At 41.5% G+C, this 15631-nt stretch overlaps 1 protein-coding gene across 3 annotated transcripts; it reads right to left on the minus strand.

Moving 5' to 3' along the window:
* Positions 1-239: 239 nt before the first annotated feature.
* galr2b (galanin receptor 2b) lies at positions 240-6105 on the minus strand. 3 transcript variants are annotated; one of them, XM_048246309.1, is made up of 4 exons: positions 5818-6105; positions 3869-3940; positions 2892-3275; positions 240-1289 (listed from the first exon to the last, which is right to left on the minus strand). In XM_048246309.1, exons 3-4 carry the CDS (start codon positions 3263-3265, stop codon positions 509-511), a joined length of 1155 nt encoding a protein of 384 aa, XP_048102266.1. In that variant the 5' UTR covers positions 3266-3275; positions 3869-3940; positions 5818-6105; the 3' UTR covers positions 240-508. The 3 variants fall into 3 exon arrangements, with proteins under 3 accessions (XP_048102266.1, XP_048102264.1, XP_048102265.1); XM_048246307.1 differs by having other exon boundaries at positions 2892-3283; XM_048246308.1 differs by lacking the exon at positions 3869-3940 and having other exon boundaries at positions 2892-3283.
* Between the last annotated feature and the right edge of the window lie 9526 nt (positions 6106-15631).

The raw sequence follows: 15631 nt of genomic DNA on the forward strand, positions 1-15631 counted from the left end.
CATGTCAATTTGTTTCATACAAACAGGAAACATCACAAAGCCACATGCTTAGAAAGCCAACATCGGTTACAACAAAATTCTGAATTAGGAATAGCTTTGAAGTGAAACATATATATATATATATGTGTATATGTGTGTATATATATATATATATATATATATATATATATATATATATGCATATATATATATATATATATATATATATATATATATATATATATTGATATAAAGTGAATAGTAATATTATTTAAAGCTCATTTTGGCACACCAGGTCCATTTATCTAGGAACTGTCCAAATGAAATCCAACAGGTTTGGCCATACTGAACCTTCAGTATATTTTTTAAGTTAAGTAGTCTGGCAAGAGGCTTGAAACAACACCCCAGTGACAGCCTTAGTTTTGCACGCTTTCACTGGCAGCCGAGCATCAAAGTCCTTGGAACATATCCGAATCCACTTATGTGATGGCTTTCCATCAGAATGGATTTTCCACTTCCTTTTGTGCGCTCAAGGCTGACTCTGAAAAGGTAGCGAAATGGCCGCCACAGCTCCGTCCGGAGGTGCTGCTGAGCCTGATGCCAGCGGCCTGCTCTCCATCTCGCGTTCGTTGGCCGGTCGACCGTTCTCTTCGTGCATCTGTGACACCTCGGTGGAGCCGGCCTCAAAGCCCGGCACAGTGTTGGCCACATGCACCACGTGCACCTTGTTGCGGCCACTCTTGCTCAAGATGCAGCTGAAGACCTTCTTGAAGCCCTTGCGGAAGTGCTTGGAGACCAGCGCGTAGACGATGGGGTTGAGGCAGGAGTTGGCGTACGCCATGCAGTGCGAGAGCAGCCTGAAGGCATACGTGGTCTCGTTGAACGGGAAGTCACCGTACAGGTAGCACAGGATGACCACATGGTACGGCAGCCAGCAGATGCAGAAGAGAACCGTGACGATGATGATCATTTTGGTGACCTTGCGTTTGGCCCGTTTGGACTCAGACATGCCGTCCAGCGGGTCCACGGCCGTCCAGAGGTACTTGATGGTGCGGGTGTACGACAGGCTGACAATGAGCACAGGGATCACGTAGCCGAACACAAAGGTGCATGTGTCCAGCACCTTCCGATTGCACTCTTTCCAGCCTGGAATGCACATGTTGCCGGTCTCGTAGTTGACCAGGTCGTAGTAGCTCAGATACGGCCCAGCAAAGACCAGAGACAGTCCCCAGATGACCACCATGGCCAGTCCTGCATTACATGGCGTGCGCAGTTCCCTAGAACGCAGTGGGTAACGGATGGCAAGGTACCTGCAAACAACATAGGATATTCATGTAATTTTAAAGACTAGACAGTTCTATACTCATTGCCCCATTATATTGGAGAATAGTGATCCATGATCACATCCATGATGACTAAGTGATCAATTTTGGGATGGGGTGAAAATGATGGGATGAGATGTAATGAAATAATAAAGAGAAAAATAGAATGAGAATTCTTTCATCAATTCAGTGGTGGTGTCTTTTTCTTAAGGGACATATTTATTGAAGTAATCTACAAGTAATCCTAAAGTAATCAGATTACGTTACATGTTTTTGGTAATCCAATTGATTATGTTACTGATGACAAAAATTGCCATATAATTTGTAGTCAGTAATGGATTACATTTCAAAGTGACCTGACCCAACCCTGCATACACACACACACACACAAATAAACACACACACACACACACATGCATACACACGCATGCGCACGCATGCACATGCACACACACACGGCACACATGTACACTCACGCATGCACACACAGGCACGCACACACTCACAGGCACGCACACATAAACACACACACACACACACTCGCGTACATGCACACACACAGGCATGCATACACTCACACACACACACACACACACACACACACACACAAACATGCAGGCACACGTACACACACATACACACACACACACACACACACAGATAAACAAACACACACAGACATAAACATACACACATAGACACACACACACACCCCATTACCCCCCCCCACACACACACACACTCACAAGCGAACCCCCACACCCACACACACACACACAGAGCGACACATATACACAAAAACAAACAGACACTATGCACACACTCATTTGCATAAAGAAGAGTAGGGGATGGAGTAGGAGATGGAGACAAATTGACAACAGTGATTTATTTTTGCGGAGAGAATGTGCAGGACTGGGCGGCCGTCATAGTTTATACCGCTCTGCGGTATATTTAGTTCCTTAAGCCACAATTCAAAGCTACCACCCTCTGCTAGCTCATTCATCTTTTCAGTTATTTTCAACCATCACTGATATAGAGCTAAGGTAAATCCAGTACCCTTCAATCCTTGGCTAAGTATCTATGCTGCTTTGTAGTTGGAAATGTCTGTGCTTGTATAGGTTTATTGTCAATTGACCAGAAAGTAGTTCTCAAGTGTCACTCCACAAAATTGGGGTATTGGCAGGCAGGATCAATACTGGACTTAATGAGATGTATTAGCACAGCTAGCTTATGTGACACAGCTCTTTTGTTGTGTAATTTTCTTTTTGAGCAGCAGTTGCCACCGAGTATCTCCTCAGATGATCTATTCAGAGTTCCTACATTGTGTGGGTGGGGGTGGGCTATTGAGAGGTTACAAAGTCTCCTCAGTGTCCAAGGACAATCTGAGGTTAGGATCTATAGACCCTTTCAAGAGAGTTCCATTATCAGCATCATAGTTGGCCCCACAAGGCTTCCGTTTTAACATTCCATATGTTATCTTAATGCAGAGGAAGTAGATTGGGAACCAAATAGAACGTTCAAGCATTGTTTTTGTTTTTATTGTTGAAAGGGTCTATAGATATATCCGCTGTGTCGTGTACAGCCGCTTACCTGTCCACAGAGACGGCAGCCAGCGTGAAGCTGCTGGCGTACATGGAGAGGTTGATGAAGAAGTGCACCACCTTGCACATGAAGGAGCCGAACACCCAGCCCTCCAGTGAGTAGATGGTGGCCTGGAAGGGCACGCAGAAGATGATGAAGAAGAAGTCGGCCACGCTCAGGTTGAGGATGAACAGGTTGGTGGTGTTGTAGCCCACCTGCCCGCTGCGCAGGAGCACGGCCAGCACCAGACTGTTGCCCACCATGCCCAGCAGGAAGATGAGTGAGAAAACCACCGACACGATCACGCTCGCCGGGTTAAGCTGGTGGCTGTCCGACGAGTTCCAGTAGCCCGCCGTCTTGCCAAAGTCCTCGTGATCAGCCATTGTGATGCACCTAGAGGCCTGTGTGAGTAACAGGGGGAAATGATTTCCTGGAAGAGGTCTTCTTACAATTGATTGAAATCTATGGCCATGGGATATGACAGCTGCACATTTATCAAGAACACTTCACTAAATAAGCCCTCTGCAGTGCAGGACAACTTGGAGGAACATTTTTGCTTTTATCCTTGAATCCTTGAAAAAAAAAAAAAAAACACTGAGCATGGGCAAAAAAGATATGTTGGCTAAACATGGGTGTGTTAAAATATCAAAAGACTTAATTGATGCTTGCATCAAAAAGAGGGCAGCGCTAATTGGTTTATTTATGATTCACAGCGGGTTATCGTGTCTGATCTTAGTGAAGGGATCTGGATGAGTGCCTCACTCTGATGAAAGACACCCAGATGCCCGTGGACATTGGAGATAAACTCGATGGGGTATCTGCTGTAACATGTGTTTAAAGGGACTGCATAATAATGCACCATTTTTTCTAAGGTAACCTGGTTTTGGAAAGACTATTATGACAGAATATCCCAATAGAAATTCATATCAGCGTGATAAGGTATGAAAGAAAATACAGACCAAATTAAGAAAATAGAAACGGTATACCTTTTCCAAAGTGATGGAGTCTTAAGGTATCCTGTAACAGTGTTTGTTCTTCACCCCCGAAAACCAATTAATCTGGAATGACACAAAGGACTCTCAGTGCATTATTTCCCTATTTTAACACCTATATTTAGATCACTAACTGAAAAATAACCTCAGGATACAAAAATCAAGTCATTGACAAAAAATAGAGATGCAATTCTGTCTAAGTCTATGCTACTGATAAAAATAGATTCAGAAATGATTGCACGATTGAGTCAATTTTTCACTTTTAGTCATCCAGCAGTGATTGAGAACTTATTGACGTCAGTGTGCTACTTTAAGAGGATTTGTGAAAATATTGATAGGCAAAGGCAAGAGAGAGACAGAGAGAGGGTGGGGGGAGAACTGATGTGCTTCTATATCACACAGTTCTCAGAGAGATGCATGCAAACCTGTCCTGTTTTTTTTTTTTTTTTTTTTAAAAATGAAAGTGCAGCAAAGACCCATTTCCCAATCCCCAAGGCTACGGACTCCCAGCAAACAGCAATCTCAGACCTCAAGGCTATGAGCACACACTGTGAGTCTCAACCATTGAGTTATTGATTCTATCGGTTTTCCGTACACCCTGTGACACCTCTCCTGTCTATTACTGTGCAGCTGACATTCTATTTGGAACACACATACACTGACAGCGTGCAGCGAATGAACACTCCTTATACACTGACAAGGGAAATCATAACTATCAACAATCAATACCCCCTACTATCCCCCCCCCGCCCCATCCCCAAAAAAAGCATTCTGTGCAAGTGTCCGTAAATATATAATGAATATAGCCTATGTGCAAAAGCAGAGAGTTTCTCTCCGACTTTTTTCTGACCGTCTCCTTATCCCCTGTTCAGATCCCTTCCCTCATGCTTTGACTTTGTAGGTGATGTTATACTTTGATCCTCAGCGACAATGAGAGAAAAAAACCCAGTAGTGCTACTGAGAGAGAGAGGCAGCCCCTTAAGCCACCCGGCGCCACCAGCCAGGGCAAACCCATCAGGCTTTGGTCTCCAGGTTGTGTCCTCTGGACTGTATGGTGACTGCAGAGTCACATCTGGTCTGATCATCAGTCCTTAGCCCTCACCTCTCAAAATCCAAACATGATTTTAGGCTGTGTGTGGGGGGTGGGGGTGTAAGGGGGGGCACATATGGTCTTCAGATGCCTTAGAAGTCTGATTTGCTCATTCTGACGTGACGTGCAGACATGAGAATGCCATGTTTGATGACAGTAAATAGTATCATACAATAACAATGTACTGTAAGCCATCACTGCTGTCGGGAACAAGGCCTTAGCTGTAGTCAAGATGCTTGCGGAGGAATTAGTCATTCCCACAGAAGTGTAGCTGTATGAAAGTGGATGCCTTTGAGTTTTGAGTCAGTGACTCAGGGAGATGGGTGAACCATTCAGCTAATAGTCTTATCTGAGTCTTTGTGATGGAGTAAGCTATTGATGTGTCAAGACTTTGATCTCTAGCTGTTGAATTTTTCGAGCAGTTTACAGTCATTTTCGAACAAAAGTCAAATACTCAAATAGGACCAACACATTTGTCTTTTTTATCTTTTTCTCTATCTTCACATTGTTTGTTTATATTCAAAACAAATCCAGCATGACACTTTTATTTCAAATTTATTTTTATTTCTAGGTCTTCATTTCTTTTTTACACATACATACACCCAATTTATCTCCAGTGCAAGGTCTTGAAGTTACTAACTGTAGTCATTAACTGTAGATTATGTTGATATAAAAATATTTTATTAAAATGCCAGAACTATATATTAAGCTTCGCTATAGATGGATATGTTTGTAGTTTACTGATAAAGGCATTGTGATTCTACTGAAACTGACTTGAAGAAGCAATTGTAATATGTCAGAGGTACTAAAAGGCACAAAAAGGAGGAACTAAAACAACATGTGCAGCACTCACCAGATCGGTTGGTGTCTAATCCAGTAGAATCAGCAGCCAGATTCATAGCCACGTTGTGATCATCCCAGTGAAAAAGGCAACATGTGCTGCAATGCTATTTCAGCAGTGTGCTTGTCTGTCTTCTCTCCTCTGGCAGTGCTGCGCTGCTTCTCTCTCTTTCTCTCTCTCTCTCTGTTTTTCTCTCTTCATTTCTATCCCCCTTCTCTCTGTGTTTAATGCCCGCTCGCTCTCTTTTTCTCCCTCTCCTCACATTACAAAGCTCCTCCTCCACATTCAGCTTAATGTTCACACCTCACTGCAGTATGCCAGTATAAAAGGAACACAGCCTTTAGCATGCTACAGGAGGAACCTTTTCACTTGGACATTCTGATCTTTGTACTTTGCAGAATTTGTATTTTCATATTAGGACATGAGTAGGCTAATAATATCATAGACAAGCAACAGTCTTAATGTGAGTATTTATTGAACACTGTATAGAGGACATAACTGCTGCATTCAAAGTTTGATTTTGATAATCTCTCCATTGATTACTGTTGTGAAATATTGTGAGTTTTCTCGCATTAAAAAAAAGACTGTTGTGTCCTGACAACTTTAATTTTCTCCATTGTGTAGTCCATAGTGTCAGTGTATTATAAATGCACATGTACACTACTGGTCAAACGTTTGGGGTCACTTAGAAATTTACATTCCACTCCATTATAGACAAACCACTACCTGAGATCAGTTGCATTGGGTTTTTTTAAATCAGGGCAGCCGTTTTCAGATTACATTATGTGCTTATATAATTGCAAAAGGGTTCTCCAATGTTTTCTCAGTTAGCCTTTTAAAATGATATCAGATTAGTAAACAGAATGTGCCTTTGGAACATTGGATGAATGGTTGCTGATAATGAGCAATGTAGATATTGCATTAAAGATCAGTGATTTCTCTCTACAACAGTCAGAACCCTTTTGCAATTATGTAAGCACAATGGAATCTAAAAACTGTTTTAGTGTAGGTGTGAAAAAAAAAATCCCTACATTTGATTTAGCAAAGAATGATCATGCAAAGCTTAACAGCCTTCAAAGATCATTTTTTGTCATTTCAATAAGTTTGTTTAATTCAGATCATTTCTATGGGTAATCCATCAGTTGGTGTTTGAATGTGAAGCATACTTAATAAATCAAAGCATGCAATCCATACAGCATAACAGCTGCAGGCTACAATGTGCCACTCTCCCTTTAATCTGTTTACCATGTATTTGGAGCAGGTCAATAGAGAGAAATATTGTGCTGATATGATGATGAATGCAAATAGATCTATTAGCGAAATAGATATATTAAGGAAGCAACATATGACAGTTTTGAAGAGGGATGGATGTTAAATAGATTCCAGGGACCATGCAAGGAAGGTTTGTTTGAGGCATCAAAGTGGGCCATGTCATGTCTATCACTGAATCCACTGGTTGAACAAACACCTCCCATATCCTATAGAAGTCAAGTCTTAGTAGTGCTGGGGAAATTGTGATTTAGAGAAAAATCAATGGTTAGACAAGTTCTGCGTTATAGACCATAGAATTCAAATCACTCTCATTAAGTAGATTCCAATGTATTTTACATAATTGTACTAAACATACTTATCTTTTGGTAATTAAGCTTACAATTCAGAGGCTTTTCATATTAATATGTGACATGACAACAACATGATAGTTTCTGAAATAACAAAATATTTGTTATCAGCTTTTGGTCATTGCAGTAAGTTGACTGAAAATACAACATTTTTGAATGTCTTTTCCACAAACTACATTCAGAGTGACAATGCTGTTTCCCCGCAGTGAAGTACAATTACCTGCTTACCACGTGAACATGTATGAGCTACCATGGACCAAAATAGAAAACCCTTCCTCTTGTTGCGTCAATGACTTGCTGTAATTGGCATGAATTACTGCTGAACACAGAACAGTAAATGATTGTATCAGGATAACAAACCCATGATAACATCCAGCATATTGGAAGACCGTCATCCAAATATTTTTAAAAAGCTCTCCAGTAACTGCAAGTGCAGTGGTTGCTCACTGATCAATGAATAAAAAAATCTAATTAAGAGGAGCTTTGAAAATACATGAAACTCCCCAAAATGTAGAAATGTAGAAATGCATTCATCACCCTGGACAGATTCATTCTCCTCAGACAGTTCCATCCTACATGTATAGTGTGAAGTTACATTCTTTACATTTTTGTTTACTCCTGATTTTGATCGTATCATTTCAGACAACCCTTGAAGGAGTTGAAATGTAATGTGTTTACTCCTGATTTAAATTTGTAGAGTCACGTGTCATCTAAGACAACCCATGAAGGAGTTGAAATGTACAGATGGCACACACATGCACACACAGATTATCTCTCACTCTCTCTCTCTCTCTCTCACACACACACACACACACACACACACACACACACACACACACAGTCACACACTCATGATAATGAGTTATTTTGACCGCCGTGCTAGCGAACGGCGGTCCTATAGGTTTAGTTAGATTTTTTGTAGCCCCACAGTGATGACACGGAACCGTTGTTTTCCGTTTTGATCCGTCGCCAACCCGCCGTACTGGGCCGGCCGGACACAGTTTTCTGTGAATATCTCGAGAACTGTAGGGCCTGGGATGGCCAAATTATTTTAGTATTTTAGTCTAGAGGGCAATGTCAACCCATCCCATTTCCATTCATTTGAGGTATAGCGCCACCTAGTTAAAAATGAAAAAGCAAAAACGATATCAGCTACACACACACAAAACCATATCAGCTCACACACACCCATGCACGCATACACACACACACACACACGCATGAACACACACGCAAAAACGCACGCACGCACACACACATACGCGCACACACACACACACACACACACCCTATTAACCCACACACACACTCACAAGCGAATACACACAGAGAACAACACATTTACACAAAAACAAACACACACTATGCACACACTCATTTACATACACAAAAATGCGGCTAATAGGTATTCCCCTGTATGTACGAATACTGCCCATGAAAGCAGCGTCTGTTTTGCGGTGAAATATTTCCGCCTTGTAAATGTGTTGATCCAAATTGCGGCTAAATGCGTTAATAAGAGGAACTTTCAAAGACAACATCAGAATCGCTATTCAGAGCACCAGTTTTGCGACTTTGTACTATATCAAAAGCAATCTTAACTTTCGTTGGCCTTTCGAATGTCTTACTTTCACTTTCACATCATCAACTTAAACTTTCCTGCTGGTTAGATTTGACCAATCTTCCATAGCCTACGTGCACAAGTAATTTGAGTAGAACCACTGCTCTTCATTATCTCCTGCTTGTTGACATCTTATCATGTATTGTATTATTTCATGATCGCTAAACGTTTGATTCCTTTTAATGTTGTCATCAGATAATAATAATAATAATAATAATAATAATAATAATAATAATAACAACAAGTTTATTTTATATAGTGCCTTTCTCAAACCCAAGGTCGCTTTACATAGTAAACTTCATTCAACTGTGCTTGTGATTGAAGTATGCCGTTCAGTTGGGGGCATTCGCAAATAGTGGTAGGGGGCGGAGAAATGCGTCGATTACCCGATGAACTCCAGGTTTGATAAATACCACGTAAACTGAAGAATCACAGCATGTGCTTTCTGCGGGTGGTCATGGCCCTGATAATGCTACGTTCGCAAATATACATATCTGGCCCTGTGTGTCAACAGTGTTGTTTGTATGCTTGTGTGGTAATGGAAATTAAACAAAGTGGATGAAGAGCGATGGCTTGATGTAGAATTAAAATGTTTCACACAATCTGTGTATGACCCACAAATTATCTTGCGACCCCTGTGTAAGTAAGATATTAAAAAGGCTTTTGAATTGCTGCTATGACTAGGCCTACTGGTTTCATTATTTCTGACAGTTTTCCCTATTGACACTATTTAACTGCAATCTGAATTACACCTGCTTTTTATATGGCGGAAATGTTTCACTGCAAAACAACAGGTGCAAGACGTGCTGCTTTCATGCTGGAATACCTTATCAATCGCTAACACTTCTCCTGCTATGTGTAAGAAGACACATTTTACCATTCTGTGCTCCCTGTGGCAGGCAGAATGTGCTTTCATTCATGTCTTGTTTTAATCTTGTTTTAAGGCGCACATTGTGAAGAAATAAGGGAAATAGATGTTTATATGCGGTAGTGCATCTGCCTTTCAGTGTTCTTACAAAACTCTTGGTTTTAATCACTGTGACATCTCCTCTCCAGTGTTTTAGTTGGTCTTCATAGCGCTGAGATGGGCGACGCCTGGTCCAGCAATTTACAAAGACATTGTTTAGTCACGTTTCAATTTGCCCTGCAGAACATTTCATATCACATGGCTGGCCCCTAAGCCCCTTAAGAGACCGTTGTAATTTTGTTCCTAATTGAGGTTGTTGTATAGATATATACATGTTGATTAGGATGGGAATGGTAGCCCACATGTGCGTGTTGAGGGATTAGGGGAAGTGGATGGGCAGTGTTAAGGGGAATGACAGATGTCACTCTCATTGGTTTAAAGGACGTTATGCCCTAAACATTCCCATGACTTATTAAAAAACTGAAGAACAACCCTTTTGAACAATGTGCCCGACATCAAATCACAAAATCACGCTGAATGTGGACTGGACACACCCTTAAGCTTTGCGCCCAGGGGCGCAGCTACCCATTTTTTGAGGGGTATGCAACAACAAATTGCCCCCCCTCCACCCCCCAAAAAAACCCACAAACAACTAGTAAAAGTAAAACAAGTTAAACAAAAGGCCAATAATGTATTACATATTATTATTTTTTAAGAAATTCTGCCGATTTGAACTTGAAGTATTGTTAAATGTCGCATTGTCACTTTAAGAGAGTCTAAACGGTTCTCATAACGTCATTTTGCCAGCAGCTGTTGCTCACAAAGGATAAGGCTGATTCAACTCTAGCCTTTGTTTGCGCCACATTGACAGCACAATATTAAGTTATTACAAGGAGTCTTCATTGTTAGGAAATGGAATCATGTAATGAGTTGTTGCTAGTGTGACATTTCTGTTTGCAGTTTGCCATTAAAGTAGCCTGACGTTGTCATACTCAAATTCTAGTCAGAATATGAGTCTGATACTGCTCCATTGGGACGTAATTATGGGGCGTGTTTCAACCGATACAGGGGGGGGAATGCCTCTGCACTCAATTGGATAGACCTAACCAATCAGAACAACAAAATAGCTTACCGTGAGGTGTAGGAAGAAAACACACGAACCATCCTTCTTCTCCTATATCCCCTCCGTTTTTAAAAATAATTCTGTTGAACAGTGATATGCTACAAACATGTTAAACAGCTGGTAAAGGCTGTCGCAAATCCCTCGAACAGGTGGTCAATCAGAGATTTCAAATGAACGAGGGAACATGTTGCAATGCAACAGCGCTGTTTTCCCTTGATGAAAGTGAAACCACCAGTTTTCAGACATCTCAACTTTGGCCAAAGTTTTCAGAAATAATCGTTTTCAGTGATACAAACTCATTAGATAATATGAATTTTCCATATGTGGTCTTAAAAGCCATGTATCCTTCTAGCCACAGCGTTTTTGTTTCAAACATAAGCCTAATCTAAGCGTGCTCAGATGACGTGATAGACCAGGTGCTGTTGCTCACCTGTCCATCATCGTAAAGCCTGATTTGATTGGTCCGCCAGATTTAGGGCGAGCATACTTGCCCCACAATGGAGCAATGCCAGACCGAACTTCCCGTGGGGCGGGACTAAGTTCGGAATGGCACCCAGGCTACCATTAAAGGGGACCTTGGCAACTATTTCAACTTAATAAACCCGTTTAGAAATCATTTGGATGGTTAAATGACCTGTTCCGGTGAAAATGGTGACTTTCCCTGCTGCGCCTAGTGTCCCCAGGCGGAAAACCAACCTTGCAACATTGAGACTACTGTTCCAGAAAGAGAAGTGAGAAACAAGAAACTCGTTTTAAATCATGTTTCTTACCTTGTAACATCCACGTAGTTCTGCCAAACTTATGCTAACAGTTCGCTAGATTGTAAACAAATCCATATGCTTTATCATTACCTTTTCACACAGTTTGAAATAGCATAATGTGCAATTTCTCCAGCAGAGGGGGAAATCCTGCCAAGTTTCCCTTTAAAAGTGCAGTATGAGCATGGTACCCACCTAGCTATCTGAATGGAATATAGGCTGTTTCAATCGGCATATGCTTAGCAAACGCTAGTTAGCCTGGTAACATGAATAACATGAACATGAAACGTGTGCTTCCAAGCACAGACGTCACACTTTAAATCCTACCATGCCATCTCATTTTCCCTTTCTTTTTCTATTTTAGCAGCTTTTTTGCTTTATCCATCTTTTTCCATAGACGAAAACTCACTACTCGTACCTGCTCACTCAGCTCCGGCGGCTCTAATTTCCTCTTCTATGTCAAAATTCTATGATAGAATCTTATGAGATAGGACGCCTACTCTAGCCTGTTAGTCCTCTAAAATGTTATTTAACATTGAGGAAATGCAGAAATGATTTAGAAACGTACAACAGTAGCTACATATAGAATACACCAAATATATTATTATTATTATTATTATTATTATTTTTATCATCGTTTTGGCGCCCCCATGGTTCTGCACGCCTATGCGCCGCATATAGCACATACCCACTTTTTGCGCCACTGTTTGCGCCTGTGACCATCCGTTTCTGATCGCCAAGATAGGACCTTCTGGGCTCTACCTTGGCGATCAGAAACACGTGGTCAGTGGCGAAAAAGCTTAAATACATTTAGGGGTGTGCCCAGTCCACATTCGGGCTGGTTTTGTTATCAAATGTCAGGCGCATTCAAAAAGGTTGTACTAATTATTTTAATTAACCAGAGGTGTGTTTTGGCTGTGACATGCAATAAACCAATCAGACCCTTATCTCCCATTCCCTTAAAAAGCCAGGTGCGCTTGAAGAATGGCAAATTGCTATTATAACGGTGCAGTTACCCAGACGACAGGAAGAAACCGACATGCTCGTGTGTGAGGTGAAGGCCTGCGAGCACACTATTTACGGGGACACGAGAACACCACCAAAAACAGGTTAAGCAGGTGTGGGAGGAGGTCGCGGCGAGCGTGTCTTCATCTTCTGGCATCACCAGAACAGCTGCACAATGCCGTAAACGCCACAATGATGTTAGGAGACAGGGAAAGCAAAGGCTTCACGTGAACCGAAAACAGCTTTTGGTGTTATGCAACACACAAAGAATGCTGCGACTTTCTGAGGACTGGACTGTAATGTGTCACCTGACTTATCCAAACATCTGAAGCGCATTTTCAGCAACCCAAATATTCTTTCAATGATGATGCGTGCTTTTGCGTGTTTTTGATTGAACGACAATTCATGCACTGTTGTCGATTTAAACACCTACACGTCTTGCTACTATTGGTGAAGTGCCTACTCAATTTTATCTGTTGCACAAAAGCAGAATTAAGACATCTGGGATAAGTTACTGAGCTGCTCTCAATGAATCCAAAACAAGAGCGTACAGGCTTAATTGGTTGCACAACGAGCAAGCCAGGATGAGCAGACACGGATTCATCAAGCCAGGTGAAACCTATCCTGGATAAGTGCGCGCTCACGGCTCCCTCAAAAAGACCCTGCCACCGATCACAGATTCACCTTGGCAACTAGACATAACTAGAGCTGCTTCATTGCTTCTTCTACGGTGTAAAGTAGGTAGCGATAGCCTTTTCACAACAGCAACAAACAGCAACACCTCTGTTTAGGAGAATATTGCAACTAGTGCAGCGACCACCACGCGCAAAATGGTAAGAGATGGAGTTAAGTCATTTAGAGACGAGTGACCGTCGCAGAAAGTGCATCATAACAAAGGGACGCCAAACCCTCTTGTAACAGCTGTTTTACTCGGTGATACTGCAAACTCGTAAAATTAGTTAGAACATAAGGCAGAAAAACGACAAGTTTCCTCATGCTGCTTCCTTATGTTGGAATGTGCAAAAATGTACAAACAATCAAGAGGATGCCTTCTTGTATGTGATTTCTGCAACAGTGATACTGCAAACGTGTTGATAGCCTATTGTTGATTTTATGCTGTAGTGTAAAGCATGTCACACAGTAGCCTAGCCTACAGAAAACACTTAATTGATGTGATATAATGATAACTTGTTAAATGTATGCCTACAATGGTTTATTAAACATAGTCATTTATTTCGTCAGTCATCTTCATGTTAATGAATAGGAAGGACAGACGTGCGCAACCAAGAGGCAGAAAGCACCATAGAACAGCATAGAGCAATGCAAAAGAGCAAAAGAATAAAATGAGTTTTTGTGCTGAAAACTGCACCAATTCGAAATCACGATGGTTAGAGAATGTTAAATATGTTCAATATCCCTAACGGAATGCATGTCTTCGCCAAAAATGACAAAATACGATGTTATATTAATAATGCAAATGTAACAGAGGTCGTCTCTCCCCTCCCTCAATCACTCTGCGTTGTGTTGTAGTGGAATAGTGATGGACGCCACAACCGACCTTTGCTTTAATATTTATTGCTCTCTGGAATATATGACAAAACAAACACAAATCAGGCAGGGAGCGAGCCAGTCGCATCACAGCTCCTCTGCCTCAGGACAGTAGCAAAAGAGAGCGGCAAAACCACGAGACACGCAGTTGCGTGAATCGCCATAAAAGTATATGTGAAAAGACAACAACAAAAGTACATAAAACAAACATGGCATACCTGGAATATATGACAAAACAAACACAAATCAGGCAGGGAGCGAGCCAGTCGCGTCACAGCTCCTGCCAATCAAACAGGTAACCCACGTTTAAATACATTCAGTCAATTCACCAGTATGAAGGTCTGAAAGCTAGCTAGTTAACGCCGCTACACCTGCAGCCACGTTAGCAGACTGTAGCATGTAAAACTGAGGTAATATGCATTGTGTAACGAGCTAACATAAAACAGTGATTAAACAAACGTAACTTCGTATATAAGGTGTGCAACACCAGAAAACAGTTATTTGTGAAAAATGCACAATACAAGTATATAAAAGATATGATGTATTGTATGCAAGACTCCACATACCTCTGCCTCAGGACAGTAGCAAAAGAGGCAGAGGAGGGGGCTACATGAACACTTAAGGGGTCTTCAGCGCGGGAACCAACCCCTGCCACATCCAAGCCACACCCCCCTACGACCTACTGTACCTCAGAGGCGTGGGAAACTACAAAATATGTCCATAGAACTTGTAGAAACGATGGGGAAATTCAGGGAAGCATAATTAACCCTGCTACACTAATGAACGGCAAACTTTGAAATATAGTCTGAAATGAGATGTTATCATTGAGACAATAGTGGTATACAATAAAATCCGATTGTAGCTTACAGCAGCTGACTATTTAGGTTAAGTTTATAATGTTGTGGACGGCCACCAAGCGTCTTCTGCCTCACGGCTGCGCGCGCATCTAGTTTTGTTGGTAAACGGGAAACCCGTGTATATCTGGCGTGAGTCCCTATGCGTGAGTCACGAGCTCCTCCCAGCTGACTCTGGCAGATCACGTGGACAGTCACGATCGGTTATAAATATAAATGTGAATTACGAATAATAATAAAAAGCTTCTACCTAATGTGACTATTTTTTTTAATATAAACTGTAAAAGAAAATACGTGTTTTCCCGCTGTATTCTCCATAAAAAGTAAATTATGTACTTATTTCTGGAATTGACGTCACTTCCTGGACTCAACTGAGGCTGGTCTGGATGGGTCT

Source organism: Alosa alosa, chromosome 6 (assembly GCF_017589495.1).
Source record: "Alosa alosa isolate M-15738 ecotype Scorff River chromosome 6, AALO_Geno_1.1, whole genome shotgun sequence".
Taxonomy (NCBI): Eukaryota; Metazoa; Chordata; class Actinopteri; order Clupeiformes; family Clupeidae; genus Alosa; species Alosa alosa.